Source organism: Photinus pyralis, unplaced genomic scaffold, assembly GCF_008802855.1.
Source record: "Photinus pyralis isolate 1611_PpyrPB1 unplaced genomic scaffold, Ppyr1.3 Ppyr1.4_unclustered_Scaffold8372, whole genome shotgun sequence".
Classification (NCBI taxonomy): domain Eukaryota; kingdom Metazoa; phylum Arthropoda; class Insecta; order Coleoptera; family Lampyridae; genus Photinus; species Photinus pyralis.
In genome coordinates, this window is record NW_022172363.1 from 1 (window position 1) to 18,153 (window position 18,153).

General features: G+C 35.5%; 3 protein-coding genes across 5 annotated transcripts; all 3 read right to left on the minus strand.

The window, feature by feature from the left end:
- Positions 1–17: 17 nt before the first annotated feature.
- Positions 18–5,285, minus strand: LOC116183012 (KAT8 regulatory NSL complex subunit 3-like). 2 transcript variants are annotated; one of them, XM_031503604.1, is made up of 4 exons: positions 5,190–5,285; positions 4,578–5,017; positions 4,267–4,528; positions 18–347 (listed from the first exon to the last, which is right to left on the minus strand). In XM_031503604.1, exons 2-4 carry the CDS (start codon positions 4,871–4,873, stop codon positions 45–47), a joined length of 861 nt encoding a protein of 286 aa, XP_031359464.1. In that variant the 5' UTR covers positions 4,874–5,017; positions 5,190–5,285; the 3' UTR covers positions 18–44. The 2 variants fall into 2 exon arrangements, with proteins under 2 accessions (XP_031359464.1, XP_031359463.1); XM_031503603.1 differs by having other exon boundaries at positions 5,089–5,285.
- A 1,588-nt stretch (positions 5,286–6,873) lies between these two features.
- LOC116183013 lies at positions 6,874–10,293 on the minus strand. 2 transcript variants are annotated; one of them, XM_031503607.1, is made up of 4 exons: positions 10,028–10,293; positions 7,987–8,395; positions 7,536–7,938; positions 6,874–7,478 (listed from the first exon to the last, which is right to left on the minus strand). In XM_031503607.1, exons 2-4 carry the CDS (start codon positions 8,217–8,219, stop codon positions 7,083–7,085), a joined length of 1,032 nt encoding a protein of 343 aa, XP_031359467.1. In that variant the 5' UTR covers positions 8,220–8,395; positions 10,028–10,293; the 3' UTR covers positions 6,874–7,082. The 2 variants fall into 2 exon arrangements, with proteins under 2 accessions (XP_031359467.1, XP_031359466.1); XM_031503606.1 differs by lacking the exon at positions 10,028–10,293 and having other exon boundaries at positions 7,987–9,334.
- Positions 10,294–13,076: 2,783 nt separating this feature from the next.
- Positions 13,077–16,403, minus strand: LOC116183011 (heat shock 70 kDa protein cognate 5-like). Its single transcript, XM_031503602.1, has 8 exons — positions 16,215–16,403; positions 15,964–16,016; positions 15,645–15,914; positions 15,287–15,595; positions 13,748–14,664; positions 13,509–13,696; positions 13,320–13,460; positions 13,077–13,272 (listed from the first exon to the last, which is right to left on the minus strand). The coding sequence occupies exons 1-8, from the start codon at positions 16,302–16,304 to the stop codon at positions 13,189–13,191; spliced, it is 2,052 nt and encodes a 683-aa protein (XP_031359462.1). The 5' UTR covers positions 16,305–16,403; the 3' UTR covers positions 13,077–13,188.
- Positions 16,404–18,153: the final 1,750 nt, after the last annotated feature.

Consider the following 18,153-nt stretch of genomic DNA (forward strand, 5'->3'; position numbering starts at 1 on the left):
CTCCCTACAATAACTCATAGATGAGCTTGAAAATCTGTTTATAATTAATTACCCATGTTGGTGTGAACTGCGACGACTGTACATAAATTTGACAACAATGTGATCCATTTATGTTGCCTTTTAAGCTGATTAGGATTAGAAATACTGGGAGACGAAGGTACGATGACAACAATCGGATTTCCGGGTAATTTTCGAGGCCTAGTTTGTACAAGACTGCTAACGAAAGGGTCCCATGGTCGTTTTAGCAAGTGAAACAGGCTTTCGTTACTTGTCGCGCCAACTCGGCTATTCGCATTTGGACCAAACATCATTTTATCCACAAATACAGGAAGTTTTGATTTCAATGTCTACAACCAAAGAATTAAAATTGATTCATTCTATTTTATTCAAATTAAAACATTTTAAAAAACTACTCACAATGCGGAAACCGTTATAGTGTCACAGCTTATAAAATTATACCTCGAATTATACGTTTTAATTGTTTTCTTCCCAGCCCCAGAATTTTTCAAATTTTGAAATTCCAAACGCCTGTATGTCAACAAGTCTCTTTAATGAAATGAAAAAATTTGAGTTTCCAAAAATAATATCCTCGCCTGCCGAAATCACTCACTTTTTCAAAATCTTTTATATATTTTACAGTTTTGGTCCCTTTCATTTTAATTTGGCCATAAACTCTATAAGAAGTACCTAGAGCAAAACGATGCAAGTTTTTAGAGTAATTGGTGGTGTCCATCTATCTATGGGGAGGAACTCAACGTGCAGTCACCTCCTCGTGGTCAGTTCTAAGTTGTTTTTTTTTAGAAAATAAACAAGCTACTTAAAACCTGCATTTCATTTTTTTACAATTCCAAGAATTTCGTTTTTGTATAGTTTTCAAGATCATTTCGGCACCCAAAGAAATACTCCTAAAATTTCAGATTTTCTTACCTACTCTCTCGCCTACTCTATTGAGTAGCATTTTTTATTACGAAAACAATGATGTACGGCACACACACAAAAAACAAAAGTTGGAAACTGTTGGTTTCAACAAGATGATGCAGCCGCGCACATCGCCCTAATTGTGCGAGAATACCTATCGGGCATATTTTCCATTTCCCCAGAAAATGCCCAATAGATATTCTCACACGGATTATACTGTTGTGCGCGAGAGCACCATCCTGTTGAAACCAACAGTTTCCAACTTTTGGTTATTTCCTTGCTCGTTTCCTTGTGTGTCGTACAGCATTGTATTCGTTATATAAAATGCTACTCAATACAGTATGTACTTTTTTACGAGCCATATAAAAAAATAAAATTAATGATTTCTCTGAAACGAAACGTTGTATTGAAAATCTCTTAACGCTTTCTTGTAAAGCTCAAAAAGTGGCAATAAGAAAATATGTTTTATTTTTTTGTATCTGTATAATAACATCAGAAAAAGATAAAAACGTTATCTGCAAATTTCGATTTTTTCAATATATCTCCGGAAGAAATCGAAATTTTTCGGTTTTCTTTAAAGCATGATAATCAGTGGCGGCCCGTGGGGTAGTGCCACTGAGCCATGGCACTACCCTCCATTCCGCTCAAAAATATTTTTTTATTTTCGAAATATTTAAATTTTCTTTTAATTTCCTTCAAAAATAATAAATAATTTAAAGTTTGGCAGCCGCATTCAGCGCTATACTTACAGTACACATCAGCCACCCGCGATGCATCATCAATATAAGCCATTTTCACTTTGGCTCGCTTGAAGAGAGAGATAGATTTTAACATCTCATGAGAGCGACAAAGATCTAGGCGCGTCGTAGCACACACATTACGTATACTTAAACGGAAAATTAAACCGAAGCTTGTGCCTGGCTCGTCCTTGGCAATCATTTGTTTGTTTGGTTTTGAACGTGATTTCTAGCGAGTTGGCGGTTATTTACGTAGAATATTACCCTCATATGTAATGTAATAAATACCATATGAAGCAGAACCGGGAAATTATCTCTCAATTCAATTAAAGTACAGTGAAGTTTGCCGGCAGGTCATAGATCCCGGCGATAATTCCCATATAGCTTCCGTATCTATAGTACTTATAACAACGCAAAATAATTGCTAAATTAGTGTTTTTAATTTTTTATACAAGTGCTTATGCCCAATTTGACACAAATTAAGTCGCAAAAATGTCACACTTTGAGGGTAATTTATCAAAAAGTAGCTAAATTATTCAAGTAATATTCTCTCGAATTACACTCGTTAGTCGTACTTCATCAAAAGTAGACCTGATAATTTTTTATTCAAGCATATTGTCAGTAAAAAACTGCATTACAATGTTAAAAACAATATTAAAATAAACTCGTGCAGTTTTTAGACATGCTTTCAAAAAAATTATCGGTAATTTGCATACACGTTTGTATTTAATTACTTTTGATGATAGAGAAGTACAAGCGTAATAATAAATATTTTCAAAATGTGTCCAATTGTCAATTGAACATCGTTTATTTAGGATTTTAGGTATGGGTTATTAATTACTAGAAAATTCTGGCACTCCCCTACAAAAATCCACGAGCCGCCACTGGGTCATAATACAATAGCCCAAGTTCCTAAAAAAAAAACGCAATCTTTCTAAACTTGGCAAATAGCGATAAATATACCGGACACTGCTTTCGGCGTACGGCTGATACAAAATTAGCAAATGCCGGTGGAGGAGTCCTTCAACTGAAGCAGTTGGGTGGCTGGAGATCGACTGCGGGAGCAGAAGGTTATGTCGATCAATCGCTTCACGGGCAAGAGATAATTGCGACAATTTTAGCATCCTCTTCATCGACGTCTACATATGCAGGACTGTCATCCTTTGCTCTTCTCGTGGATTGACACCCAATGGTTCTACGGCCAGACAAGAATTTAACTTTTCTACGGAGAAATCTAAAGGGGGGCTAATTGTAACAATTAATAATAGCGGTAACTCTAATGTAGCAATTGATTTTATTAATTCAAGTTACCGGTCAGGTAATAAACAGTTTTTTTTTGTTTTGTTCGTATTGAAAGCATCCTACTGCACATTTATGGGTTATGCAATGAAACAAGAAAAAGAAACACAGATCATACTGGCATTAAGTTAGTCACAAGTCAATTAAACTAGGAAGTAATCTGTGGACTCTCATTGTGTTGCTTCGTTTCCATTTTTTTCAACTTTTTCGACTTTGTTGGTTTATTTGGAATTAAAACTTACAAAAAATAGCAAAGATAAAAAAGTTGTGTTTAAAATGTGGGTTTGTATAATTGGTACCTACTGTGTCAATCGCGCCAGCGCCATCTATTAGGATACTACCAACTAAACTGAGGTTAGTAATGAATATTACTACACTCGAGAATCTACTTTCCTCCCTCCTGGAAAAATAAGTGTTGTAAAATACAACTTCCTCATCCTTCAAAATGACAATTATGAGACTGATTACAATATAATCGTGAGTAACGTGAGTAAAGTTTATTACGGCAGTTTCTTTTTTTCAAAAAACGTCATCGATTATATTCTATAATGAAAAATAAACTTCAGTCTTTTAGCAAACGGATTTCTGTTCTATCGGTGTATAAAACGTCCTACGAACCTTGCATACCTCATTCAGAGTGCACGCCCCGGAAAATAGGGCAATCAAAAGTGAAACAAGAAGCAAATTATTGTACAGGTTACCTTCGTTCAATTAAATACATTACAATAAATTAGGTAATAAGTCTCAAAGCAACGCAGCGACGTCAATTAAGAACCTACTCCTTAGAGAAGAACTCTTCCTCAGTTTAATTGATCGTTACAGCGGAATGTCCATTGCCATCCGTAATTATTAACTATTGTAATAATGTATTTGTTAACATAATCTATACCTTTTTGCAAGGTGAATTACGTAACGCAAATGACATCTTCTGCATTTAAAGTTTACTTTGGTACCGTTAACTTGGAAAAATTTTCAATTTTGAAAGTAATTCATTGCAACTACGTGTGAAATAAGATGCATTTTAAATTGGCTCAAAGTCGAACTGATATCAAATGACTTGATTCGTTAATAANTCCTGTAGGCGTGGTCATGGTGGTCATTTAGCTGATGTTATTTTCCATTTTTAACGGCATACCTTCCTCTTTATAATGTAATAAATATCCGATAATTTATCTTAAAAAACAGCATTTTCCTTTGAATATCAAAATAACACCTCTTATTGGAAAACCCTTTATAAGCATGTACCTCGATATTTACTGAACGCATTGCTAATTGTTCCTCTTAAGCAAATAATGTAAGTACAGGTACTAACCTGCAAAATATCAAAATATGCCCCAAGATAAGACGTAGTTAGATTATCCAGTAGTAGTTGATGAAGCCATTGTGTTAACCTAGAATTCCACGAAACGGTAGCAAACAAATATCTCACTCGTTTTACAGCCTTATCAATTGCAATACGGCGTAAGATTGGTTCGTGATATGCACTAGTATGTGCCAATCGTGCAAGGCGATCGCTATTTAATATTTTCACCATACCATTAAATAGTAGGTTTTGTGAAAATGTCCAATTTGTTCTGTAATATTCCCGATAGATAAAAACATTATTACATACTAATAGCATACTTTGAAATTGTGTCCTCCCAGTTATCATTTCCATCATCAGAACGAGCATATGAAGCATGTCGATTACATTCTTCCATAAGAGAAATTCCTTTTTCTTTATCATATTGTTCTGGTAGGTCTGCAGGTACTGATTCAACATCAATAAGATCATCAGTGTCATCAGTCAGCTGCGGTGCCAAAGGATTTTTGGATTTTATAAGATTTAACTCCTCCGGTGTCATAAACAAAACTTTTGTTGGTTGAAAAAATGAAGACTCAGCGGTCCAGTTTAAGGGTCTTGCATAGCAATGATCCATTTCGATAGTTTCCCTTAACTTGTTACTTTTGGAGGATAAGTTTTTGTTCGTAGTGACCGTCGCAGAGTCTATTGCCGGAATTATACAGTGAGTAGTAGTTGAAAAAGTGTTATAACATACACTTCTATTTGCACTTGTAGAAATCTAAAAACTATGCCTATCAAAACAAAATAGTCCACCAAATTGTTTATAACACAAAATTAACAAACACAAACCACAAGTGATGAATCATTAGAAGAACGCAAGGACGGTTTCAAACATTCGTTTTTAATAGAAGCATTTGCAAGCATTATTGAATAACAATAGCAACAATTACTTTTGTTTTTATAAAACAGATACTTTGATTTTTGAAAGTGTAATCAAATTTTCCAAATTCTAACCATAAAAACAAAACTCGACACAAATGGAATTCGAGTATTCGACTTTCGAGCTTCGTACAGTACCGGAATGATGTACAGTGTGGTCCATTAAGTGTGACTGTGAAACAATAGGAATTTTTTATTAGCTGCCGCCATTGTCATTGTTTAAATAATGTATTTAAACAATGCTGCAGCATTGATTATAGGTATGTAGTTAGTGTGTATAATCAATGACTGCAGTCAAAATCTAAATACCGTGAAAAGTTGGTGGATGTTCGATAACCATTTTACATCATGCAATTAAAATGACTCAAACGGTATACAAGGCAAGCCAAAAGATAAAAAATTTGCTCAAGAATAATTTGTAAAGGCTGTATTAACACGATGCAATTGTTTATTGCTTCGTGTATTGTCAAAATTGCACGTGCAAGTTTTTGCTGAAAGACATTGTGGAATTTTTTTGTACTATATATATTGTTTTTTCAATAGGTATATAATGGGATCCTCCGTTGATAGCCGCCTCTCGAATTTCTACTCCATTTCATCAAAAGCTCTTCTGACCCTAACTTGCAGTTCTTCACGAGAAACCACTGGTGTAACTTTATGTTTTTTATAAGACCCCCACACATAAAAGTCCGTTATATTTGGAGATCTAGAAGATCAATAGCGCGGATCTATAGGCCTAATCTACCTTAAAAAATGTTCAAATACATATAAACATGGGTAGGATGAACCCAGCTCCGTCTATAGTTGAAACCAGTAGCTTTTCCCAGGTAAAGTTTCCAAGGATGGTACAATATGTCATCTACTAACGCGTTTATTTCAAGGTCTCCTACGAAAATCATGCATATAACGGTCACAAGTTTTGAAAATATTAAATAAAACGAAAGCCATAACATTTAGGTATAGGGCATGTAATAATTGATCGATGTAGAATTTTTTCCACATTTGAAAGTGCAAAAAAATAAAGGAGGTTTCATTTGAAAAAATCAACTTTTTAAGGTTCGAAGTTATTATACTTGACCATTAATTTTAAAACGCCCTGGGTCATCAAAATTTAAATCACTCTCTTGTAGCATCACGTCAGTATTGTTGATTTTGAAATGCTTTTTGAAATTGAAGTTAATAGAGCCATAGGTACAGGGTGCTAAAGAAAAGCAGTCAAACGTCAACAATTTTGAAAAATCTTGAATAACTTGAAAACCTTTGATGCTAGGTATAGGGAAATGTGGTATAAATGACGTAAATTTTGATGTAGATTTCGAAAATGCAATAAGATATAGAGTGTTCTATGTAAAATAAGAAAGTTGCTGTCCACTTCCGGTTGTGACACGATTGTGATAATATTTTCTTTCGATAGATCATGAAAAACTATGTTGGTATGCAAATTTTGAGATTTAAATTATTAATGGAGGTTTAAATCCTTTTAGGTAACGGTTTGCGTGAAACGGCCTATATAGGTACCTACGGTTAATGAATTATTATCAATTGAATTAATATATAGACATCGTCAATAAATGAAGTTTATTTCAAGAATATACAACTTATTTAACGTTAACATCTTTGATATAATAAACATAACTAATAATAAACATTTGAGAAACTATAAACAGAAAAGATATGTCTTAAATTTTGTATATAATTAATTATAATTTATTTTTTTAGACGATATGAGTTTTATACAATGAAAAACGTTAAGTAGGTACTTTATGCATAATGTGTACATGAATAAGTAGATAGAGGTATAACTTTACAATAGGTATTTTCAAACAATAAATATCTATCATATTATATGGTACTTAGATATAAACATGCTTATTGAAATAACACTTTTACATTTATGTTTAATATTATTGAACGCCTTCGACGAACGCCGAATCGTCTAAGGTGTGAAGCCAGTTAAATATCATCATATTTCTTTCATATTTTGACAAAGGTTTTCCGCGTTCTCTTTCAACATCTCTGATTGTAAGAGGCAAATTATTATTGGTTGTTTGCTTAACAACTTTTAGTACTGCTTGGTTGGGACTGTTTGGTGGGATTGATGGTTTAGGTACGGGAGTAGATCCTGGGACCGTTAATCGCGCTGCAGCTTCCTTTATAACGTTACATTCTGTCGCAGTAGAATTCGTTACAGGGGTTGATAACGACACCTCTAGTCTATCTAAGTTAAATTCACTTTGTGACAGTCTTTCCAATGCTTTGTAAGTGGTTAACAATCTTCGACGGATGTAATTTTGCCGCACCTGTAATGTTAAATGGAATTAGAGGGTGTTATATAATAAACATAACTAAGTCCTTACCTTTTTATTTACTGAACGTATAAAATCGACAGCCGTGAATGTAGGAGGTGGAGGAGTACTTGCTGGCGGTACTGTTGATGTAGAATGTCCACCATGCGGTGAAGGTAACTGGGAAGTTGATGCTATGTCTCCTACTGCTACCCAAGTAGAACACGATCTAGATGTGTGATCAAGCCGCACGTTCTCAAGCAAAAAACTAGATCTTTGCAAAGAATTAAGCGCTAACTCTGACACGGCGCTTCTAACTCCAGGTGCAACTGGTGCGTCTTCGGGTGACGGTAATTGACTGATATCGCTAGTACTAAAACTTTTTTGTAATCCTACTGCTGAAGATAAGGCCGCACAGTTACGGATTAGTTCCGTTTCTTCTTCAAACCACAATATCTCAGGAATATCTGCGGGTCTATAAATATCTGAACTTTAGCAGAGCAAACGTGGCATGAATAATTACCTGGCCGACTGAGCCCTGCTGTCGGGATTTGGACTGTGGCCTCTGTCAGATTTGCTAAAACTAAGCAGCCTACGGCCTGAGTGCAAGTCGGACGCCACAGACGATACCGAAAATAACGATAGATCAGTCGTAACCGATTCATGAGATGGCGACCGGAGTATTTTACACGCAACAGTTAATACCGGCGTTTGCGGTGTAAGTTGATTTTCGGAAATACTTTCAGTGGACGTCATCGTTCGATAATTTTTTTATTAAATAATATTTGGGTATGTAAACAAACACAGCATTTACACGGTTACATTGCAACTGCTACATCACATACACCCCGGGCGTCGCAATCAATATTGGCGAGTCTGGTTAAGCGCGCCAAAACAAGCGTCGCGACGAAAGTTTAAAATATTGTGTATACCTAAAGCAAATTGATCCACATTACATTGAAGTGTGTAAGTAATAAAATGATCTGGAAAAATTAAACAAAAAATCTTTGACTTTTTCCTTGTTATATTAAACATCTGTACATATACCTACGCGTTTTCCCCTTCATAGCATACAATTGGCTACGTTCGCATTTAAATATTGAATATTGAATGCCATGAGAATGATTACAAACTCCAATCTTGTATTTACTTTGGCGTCCACCTAAACTGAATTTTCTGAATTATATGGGTAGGTATAGCAAGACATGCAAATAAGTTGCTCCACCCTTAAACGGTATGGCATGCTATCAATCAAGTCGTCATCAAAATCGGTCTGCATCATACTCGTATTACACCAAGCTTCCTGAATATTCGTAATCGAAAGCTCAAAAAAGTCGCCTGGAGGAGGTGGTGTCAGGTCAATCAGTCAGAGTTTTACCGAGCATATCCCACCTGTATTCAGTTGTTTACCTAAATTCATTAACATAAACGTCCGTAATAAATCAATTTGTGCTTGTGTTGCGCTGATTTGTGCGCTAACCTTCATATCATGATGCGTCAAAATTAACAGAGTAATATGCGGATGCGGAATTTTTAATTTGGGGTTACAATTTGATCTGATGAACCTTTGAATAAAGATAGATATAGAGATAGATATATTGACTTTATAATCAAAGCTAAGAACAAAGATTCCGAATCTGATCTTTTCAGAACTGCAGACCTGGCTGAGGAGAAGCGGGGCTAACACCTTGCCAGGCACCTTTCAAAGTTTGAAAAAATAATGTATGCCCATGCCCAGTCGAGTATCTGATAGCGTAAGAAGCAGAGTGGATGATCTATACGTTATTAGTTCATTTGAATTAGTTGTAATTGTATCATGTTGAAATTTTGATGGTCTCTTATTCCGAAATAAAGACAATTCTCCTGAAACTTTTCGTCAAAAGTGATCAAAGTACACTATACTACATTCATTATAAGAAGGTAGTAGATGGCGCTATGTTTGAAGATAAGCACACACAGGAAAAATATAAAACGGCACCAAATTATTGTAAAGTAGAAATATGCAGCACTGCAAACAGAAATAAATCTTTGACATTAACAGTTAATGACACATGACACTTCTAACAGTTTAGATGGCAACATAAACTACCAGCTTGCAAAATTCGCCACTCGTTTTCCGTTTCAGCGTAATACTGACTTGTGTTTTAACCAATCACACTGAAGGTCAAAGCTTCCCTATGCTTTCTATCGCTACCTTCTTAAAATGAATACAGTAAGTATAGGGGTTCATGTAGTTATTGCGGTCGGTATACACATGCAAATCAGGAGTCCCTTGGCCCTGCGTCATTGATTTGTGAATCAATTTCAGACAAGTTTTTTATCGATTTCGCTCACTTGATAGTTGTTATAATGTTTTAGCGTATGTCTGAAATTGATTCACAAATCAATGACGCAGGGCCACAGAATCCTGATTTTAAGTGTACATTATTTTTTTCAAACTTTGAATGCGCCTGGCAAGGTGTTAGCCCCACTTTCCCTCAGCCAGGTCTGCAATTCTGTGTTTGGGTATTATTGAAGAAGTAGGTACCTATTGGACAAGTTTTCAGCGTGCCTAAAATACCTACCCAAAAATGTCCACCGGCTGGCGGATGAATAGTTTCACTTGACTGTAAACATTGGGTAAGCATTGTCATATCATTTCTTGAAATTGATTTGCATCCATAATCGAAAGAAAATTTGATGTTTACGTACGTGCGTTGACTATTAGAGCTTTTATTTCGAAAACACGGCACTTATTTTTAACATAGTCAATAGACTTATTTTAATCCTCGTCGCCAGTTTTATAATTTCTTGATGGTAAACACAAGAACATAACAAGGTTTCTTTATTAGAACTGAAGTAATGAACGAACAAATTATATCTACATACGTTATTTATTATGATAATGATACATGCGATGCGTAACTACTGTATTTTTACTTTTTTCTTCTATTCCTAGAGTGCATGCTTATTATATAACATAGCGCCATATTTATCTTACCGATATGGATATCATATTTAAAAGGGAATAGTTATTTACATTTAACAGAGCCGGAGATATAAGATATTACGCCCGCGGCTGAAGTTTGAGGCCCAACGAAGGAGGGTCTTTATGAGGCCAAGGTCGTAATCTTCCTCCGGTCCTAGGCATGTATACCTACAAAATTTTACGCACAACTACAGAAAACCTACAAAATTTAATGAAAAATGATTAAATACATTCAATGAAAAAATACAACAGTGATTTAAGTCACCGCTCGTCACCTAGGATACTTGTTTCTAAGGAAAAAACAAACATTATTATAAATCAAAAATTTTCATAATTTCGGAATGGAAGTCAACGCTGAGCAAATTCCCTCTGAAATATGATGAAAATTAATTGAGACTCAAAAAATGTTTATTTTCTAACGGCTATCGATTTCGACGAGAATAAACAATTTTTGAGTCTCAATTAATTTTCATCATATATTAATAATCACTCAACCAAAAAATGGAGTCCTTCATCAACAAAGTCCCTCTGAAATATTATACTCCAGGGAATATAGGGTTTTAACCTGCAAAATGAAAAGTAGTTCCAATTTCTTTTGCATGTCATGTCATCTGGTGGTTAAGAATCTAAGTTTTCAACCTACCATCCCTTGTGCTTCCCCCGTACCACCCCCAAAACCCCTGAAATTTGGTTGGTTTCTCAGTGTGTCCATGATATCTTTAGAATGGTTCACTTTAGAAAAAAATATTGTTATCAGAAATTGTACCTAGATCATGAGATTCTACATAACTTTGATATATACAGTACTTTTTTGTGAAATGTTTATTAAAAAAAGATATAGAGCTTCAAAGTCGCTTATATTTTTAAGAATTCTGAAATTTCTATGTACCTAGATGTTTTAACCAATTTTGATAGTTTATCTCTATAATCAAAAGGCTCCCCTTCACGTGCAGTTTTATGTCAGTTTTGGACTGACGCTCCTTCAGTTAAATCCAAACTCGCACGTGAAGGGCTTAAACATGCCAGGCGTGCTTCAGTTGCGGCGCGGAGCGAAGAAATCAAATCGTACTAAATTCCTGGCGCGAACTGACATGGAGCGACAGCAAGATGTGAGCATGTAGATGCGGCTCAGTTCTCAAATCGGGATTGACACAATATGACAAAGGTGGAGGTAGTACGCTTAAGGTGTGCAAAAGAGAGATAGCTTTAGTAGAATGTAATTGATGAAATTTAGAATCGGTAGTCTTATGTTTCCCGGGTTTCAGGGGTTGTTTAATTTATCTCCTTTAACAAGTCAATGTGTATGGTTTCATTTCTTCTCAGATACCACGGTTTCAACCAATACTTTTTTCTCTTTGTTCTTACTTCCCTTTCGTCGTCCACCAGCAACAAAAAAGCAATTGCTTTTCTCTTCTTCAAACTCATTCTTTAACAGCACTGTTGCACTACCAGACTCAGGAACAGAATAAAACTGGAATAAATTAAAAATCAAGCGCGAACGTGCAGATGCAACGCATGTCACACATCGGGAGCGCGCGCAGGAATTCAATCAGGGAGCGAAGATAAGAACTGCACGTGAAGGGGAAATAAGAGTTTTATGAGAAAATATCTTGAACCATTGAATAAAATAGTGTTTTTATTCAATGCTTGAACTTATCCCCCCCACCCCAACGTTAAGGTGAAATGGCGCCACTGTTAAATTATTAGATGGTTTTAGGAGTGTTTAAATCTGTGGTTTTAGTTCCCAAATCCCGGAGCATTAAAGTTGTAATGCCATGCAGGCTTACTCTGGTATCAGTTAGATAAGAGACCTTTTGTCGACCTGAGAAATTCCAAGACAATGGGGGTTAATTCGAATTATGAATTTAGAAATATTATCCGCCAAATTAAGTAAGCGTAATTAGCGGTTTCAAAAGAAGCGCTTGATCAATTAGATTTTTAGGATGTCGGCACAATTGAAGTTTTCATTTTTTTATGTATATAACCGAATAGGCTGCGTCCGCGTGGCGAAACGATTTCAATGACAGTTTAGTTGGCAACAGACTACCAGCTTACAAAATTCGTCATTCTTTTAATTTTTGAGCGTAATACTGACTCGTGTTTTAACCAATTACAGTGAAAATCAAAGCTTTCCTATACTCTCTACGGCTACATTCTTAGACTGAATAGACTATAGGATTTTTTTGTCGATGAACTCTTGATTTTTCAATTTCATCTTTTAAATAAAAGAACCAGCAGGTTGGATGAAATTCAAGGAAATTTATTTTTTTTTTTTATATTATACAAATCTCATTGAATTTCATCCAACCTGCTGGTTCTTTTATTTAGACTATAGGACTTATAGACGATTAGCAACTGTTTTTCGCACACAAGCTCGTGTAGGGTTGATAAGGTGGCATATTGGTTGCCTAACACACGGCCGCACATCACAAATGACCATAAGTGTACAAGTATAAATTTATTATGCTATAATATTGTACAAAGGAACAAATGTACAAAATAACAGAGAATAAAAACGCAAAACACACCTATGTTACTAATAGACAATGTACGCAATTAAATCAGTCACTTTCCCACCGGTTTCAATAGTTTAAAGAATTTTTAACATAATTTCTAATCTAATTTAGAGTGTACTTTGCAAATGATAAAATTAATACAACTCTTAAATTAGATGAAACTTTTAACCTGTTGTCTCTATAGGTTAATGCCACTTCTTAATCTATTAATAGTTCATCACATTTCAACTACTTCTGGCACTTAATTCTTCTCCTCCTTTTTCTCTTTCTCTTCCGTTTGTTCTGAAGATGTGTTACTACTACTGCTTTCTCGTTCCGCTGCCATCTATTATACAAAATTAGTACCTAATTAGAGATACAACTAAAGTTTACCTTTTTGTATGCCATTTCGAATAGTTTTAGAGATGACTGTTGAAGTGTGGTGGTTGTTTTGCGGATTTCCTCAGGATCTGCCTCATCCTTTTTGGACAATAATTCCCTAACTTTTGCAATTTCTTCTTTAAGCTTTTCACACTAAGGAAAAAGCAATAAGAGATGATTTTATCAAGAATAAGTAAGTACCTCTTCTTTAGGCAGCTGCTCTTTGAACTCTTCCATTTTTGTTTCCGTATCATGTACTATACCTTCCGCTTGGTTAATTGCTTCTACACGATCCTTTTTAATTTTGTCAGCTTTGGCATATTGTTCTGCATTCTTCACCATATTTTCTATTTCGTCCTTACTTAAACCGCCAGAGGATTGAATTATAACTAGAAAAACACATTAATACACTGCTTATTAAAGTGGATGGCACACTATACTTTGCTGTTCCTTGCCAGTTCCTTTGTCACGGGCTGACACATGTACAATACCATTAGCATCAATATCAAATGTAACTTCAATTTGAGGAACCCCACGAGGTGCGGGAGGTATACCAACCAAACTGAATTGTCCTAACATTTTGTTATCGGTAGCCATTTCACGTTCTCCTTGATGAACTTTAATTTCAACTTGAGTTTGTCCGTCAGCAGCTGTGGAAAATACTTGACTTTTCTTGGTGGGGATGGTGGTGTTACGACCAATAAGCCTTGTAAATACGCCTCCTAAAGTTTCTATACCCAGAGATAAAGGTGTAACATCCAATAACAAAACATCCGTTACGTCTCCTGCCAAAACACCACCCTGAATAGCTGCCCCAACGGCTACTGCTTCGTCTGGGTTTACTGAGCGACTAGGCTGTTTGCCGAAAATTTCTTGAACTGTACTTTGAACTTTGGGCATTCTCGTCATACCACCAACAAGGATTACTTCCCCAATCTCAGATTTTGAGACTTCAGCATCTTTAAGTGCTTTCTGACACGGTTGAATAGTTTTTTTGATCAAATCCCCAACCAGACTTTCAAACTTGGAACGAGTAAGTTTGAGATTCATATGCTTTGGACCGGAAGCATCCATTGTTAGATATGGCAAGTTGATATCTGTTTGAAGTGATGAAGACAACTCAATTTTTGCCTTTTCTGCTGCTTCTTTTAGACGCTGCATCGCCATAGGGTCTTTGGTGACATCAACACCTTGATCTCTTTTAAATTCAGAGACCAAATGGTTAACTAGGGTGTTATCAAAATCTTCTCCGCCAAGGAATGTATCGCCATTAGTAGACTTAACTTCAAATACACCTTTTTGAATTTCCAAAATCGATATGTCAAAAGTACCACCGCCCAAATCATAAACTGCAATGCTGAAAAATGGCCCTAGTTTTAGTAATCAAGCAAATGGTTTCAAAAATAAATTTAAATTACATAAATTACATTTAGAACAGTTGATTTGTTTCCAAAGAGTTTTTTTCTTTTTTATAAGAGTTGTAATTGTTTATTTCTCAATAAATAATTCAAAATATTGTTTTATTGTTATTCTTCGTAATCCAACGAATTCACTAATCCAAACAATCTCTACTCGCAATAGTTTTGGATTAACAAGGTCCTACTGTAATAACATACAGGGTGTTTGCAAAAATTAAAAATTTTTGCCATCCAATATTTTTTAACATATTTGATTGTTACATGCCGTTGTATTAGAATAACCAGATCTATGGTTCAAATCTAGGTTTAGCAATAATACTAAATAATATCCAAGTTGTGTTGATAGTCAAAATATACTTTATTGCCAGGTCAGTCAGGCCTAGAATTGACCTCACTTCGAAGAATGGAAGACCTATTCAAAAGAATTTAGTTTATCTGCAAGGTGGTCATAAATCACATGAATTCTGCTCGATCCTACTACTCAAAAAAGAAATAAGACAATAGCTAATGAAGTTAAATGCAATAGGAAATAATGGCACCTTAAATTTTACAGGTACATACATTTTATCCTCAGTTTTATCCATTCCATAAGCCAATGCTGCGGCTGTAGGTTCATTTATCACACGTAAGACATTTAATCCAGAAATCTGACCGGCATCTTTCGTGGCTTGCCTTTGTGAATCATTAAAGTACGCAGGTACAGTAATGACAGCATTCCTCACTTTTGTATTGAGATAAGCATCGGCAGTTTCCTTCATTTTCACCAGAACAAAAGCACCAATTTGACTGGGCGAGTACATCTTACCATCTGAACCTTGGACCCAAGCATCTCCATTAGAAGCCTTCACAATTTTATACGAAAGGGTTTTCCTAAAATTAAAACAGTTACATATCTCATTGATTTATGTAATTGACTCACATATCCTTCTTAACTTCGTCATCCTCAAATCTTCTACCAATTAAGCGCTTGGTCGCGTAAAATGTATTCGCAGAATTCGTAACGGCTTGTCGTTTTGCTGGCATACCTACCAGTCGTTCTCCATCCTTGGAAAATGCAACAGTTGATGGTGTTGTTCGTGAACCTTCAGAGTTTTCGATAACTTTTGCTTGTTTACCTTCCATTACTGCCACACACGAGTTTGTAGTTCCCAAATCAATACCAATAACTGCACCCTTAACACCTTCAGATCTACAAATCCATTTTTGATACCCAATACACGTTTAATGTAAATACTCACTTATTCCGTAACTGGTACTCATATCGACTGGTTATGTATCCTTCAGAAGTGGTCTACAAAGAAAATCAAATTAAAACTTCCAGAATTATGAAGTGATGCAACATTTCAAGGACATCGCCCGGCGCCCCTTTAACCAAAGTTTCTTTTATAAAATCGCAATAATCCGCATTTCTTATACGTCTTTCGTAAAGGAATGCATTAGAACGGCGGCGGAAAAATCACATGTTCGAAAGTTCTGGAAATATACTCACGTTTTTTACAAGTTGTGAAAAATTTCGTTTGGGTGTGAACTTGGAGCATTCGGCCAATTTTCGGCTCAAAATTCTTGCGGCACCGAGCATTTTAATTGAATAATTTAAGTTTTATTAACAAAAATTAAAACTTCACGTGGGTATCCAAATTGACGTGCTGCAGAAAGGAGAACGAAACAATTGATGGTAGTTGCTATTTGGATAAAAAGGAGGCGCTGGGAGAGTTACTGCCAGTGGCGGCGCTAAAGTATGGATCTTTTCCACCGGTTTTATCAATGAATAAAGGTTTCATGCGTCATTGATTATAATAATCAATGGCACGGCGTAGGGCGCTGTGTATTAAGTGCCTTAGCACGGCGTTTTGCGTCGCGCGTTCCAGAACGCGGAACTTGGGGCGTCCTGATTTATCAACTTTGTAGCGTTGAACAGCGAGCTTTTTCGGTTAAGGTATTTTTAGTTTACAGTTTGTTCATATAAGAGTGGCAAGAATTTTTTTGGTGAAATATTTATGTTATGACGAGTATAACCAAAGAGTGGGTATGACCATAAAAGACGTATAAGGAGGGATAATAATATAGGTACATTACACGCTAAAACGAGCAACTTTTACTTTCCCAAAATATTATATGTAAAAGCCGCTTTTACATTAGGCAATTTTAGTGCAATGCAAGCCTTGTGCTATGCAATCTAAAATTGCCTTGCATTGCTTATTACGGTTTTACATTTATGCAATTGTGTTGCAACTTTTGTGCAAGTTCAGAAATGTGTTGCAGTACTGACAACATATTTTTCAAAAATTGAAACTTTTCAGTTTGTTTACACAGAAGGTTATTCTTGAAACTTAATAAAATTGACCATTAGGTATGAGCAAACAAAAGGAAATTAAGCTGGCTACAGCTTGTTATGTGGTGGCGCTTGCTATTAAAAAAAACACACAAAATAACACACGCGAAACCAAATAAATTGTGGTATTGACAAAATTACTAGAAAAGTTACTAGAACTTGCGCCAAACTTGCAAGTGAAATAGAACTTTCTCTATTTATTTTTGTTGCACCTGAATTGCGTATGAACATGCGCAGTAACGTATCTCTAACTTGCATTGCTCTTGCATTGCACGAAAATTGCCTAATGTAAAGCGGCTTTAAGATGGGTATGGTAGGGTCCTGCTCATGACCATTTAGGTATGACAAAAAATAATACCGAAATAGATACTTATCATAAAAAATAATAAACAAGAACAGTAAGAGTGTTACAAGATAATAATATTATACGTTATACACGCTAAAACGAGCAACTTTGACGTTGACACTATTTTGCCCACCACTGTTTTGCAATTAGAAACATTGAGAAAGTGTTTTGTTTAAGTATTTTTTTGAACGCGTCGCTCCATAAATGTTTTGTTATTTTGTGTTATTTAATGTAAGTAGTAATTGTTGCATTTCTTTATATGTCGTATTTGTGTTTTGTATGCCGCATTTTATATTTTTTGTGTGTTTCAATCTTTGATTTTGAAATTTACTTGATTTAACCGCAATGCAGACAGGGCCGTAGCCAGAGGTTTGTTGCTATCAGGGCTTTGATTGTTATAGCCAGGGCGAATTAAAAAAGTGGTGTTTACGGGGCGCTAACTAGGGGAAGGGGGGGGGGGGCAATTTTTTCAAAAGTTCAAGTTCAAGGTCTTTGATTGATTACTTCATTGCTTTTAACAAATTATCGGCCAACAACAGACAATGCAGCAGTATTAAATAGACATTTACATAAAAGTCCGGAAAATGATACATTACTGGCGAGGAAATGTTGAAGTGCGTGGCCCCGAGTACTTTAATTTCCGAGTCAGGTAATGTCATTTTACTAACGAGTTTTGTATTAAAATGTTACCCGAAATTGTATTTTAATATAAAATTTCAATTTTTATATAGAACTTTTGGTCAGAAAAAA

Excerpts from the sequence above, each read along its gene's own strand:
- LOC116183012 (XM_031503603.1), bottom strand. The coding sequence starts at position 5,163 with ATGCTTGCAAATGCTTCTATTAAAAACGAATGTTTGAAACCGTCCTTG. Across the intron at positions 5,018-5,088 it reads CTAATGATTCATCACTTGTG|ATTTCTACAAGTGCAAATAG; the intron begins GTTTGTGTTTGT and ends CATAGTTTTTAG. Across the intron at positions 348-4,266 it reads CATATTTTGATATTTTGCAG|ACATTGAAATCAAAACTTCC; the intron begins GTTAGTACCTGT and ends CTTTGGTTGTAG.
- LOC116183013 (XM_031503607.1), bottom strand. The coding sequence starts at position 8,219 with ATGACGTCCACTGAAAGTATTTCCGAAAATCAACTTACACCGCAAACG. Across the intron at positions 7,939-7,986 it reads AGCAGGGCTCAGTCGGCCAG|ACCCGCAGATATTCCTGAGA; the intron begins GTAATTATTCAT and ends AGATATTTATAG. Across the intron at positions 7,479-7,535 it reads TACGTTCAGTAAATAAAAAG|GTGCGGCAAAATTACATCCG; the intron begins GTAAGGACTTAG and ends TTAACATTACAG.
- LOC116183011 (XM_031503602.1), bottom strand. The coding sequence starts at position 16,304 with ATGCTCGGTGCCGCAAGAATTTTGAGCCGAAAATTGGCCGAATGCTCC. Across the intron at positions 15,596-15,644 it reads GACGAAGTTAAGAAGGATAT|GAAAACCCTTTCGTATAAAA; the intron begins GTGAGTCAATTA and ends TTTTAATTTTAG. Across the intron at positions 14,665-15,286 it reads GATAAAACTGAGGATAAAAT|CATTGCAGTTTATGATTTGG; the intron begins GTATGTACCTGT and ends GCCATTTTTCAG.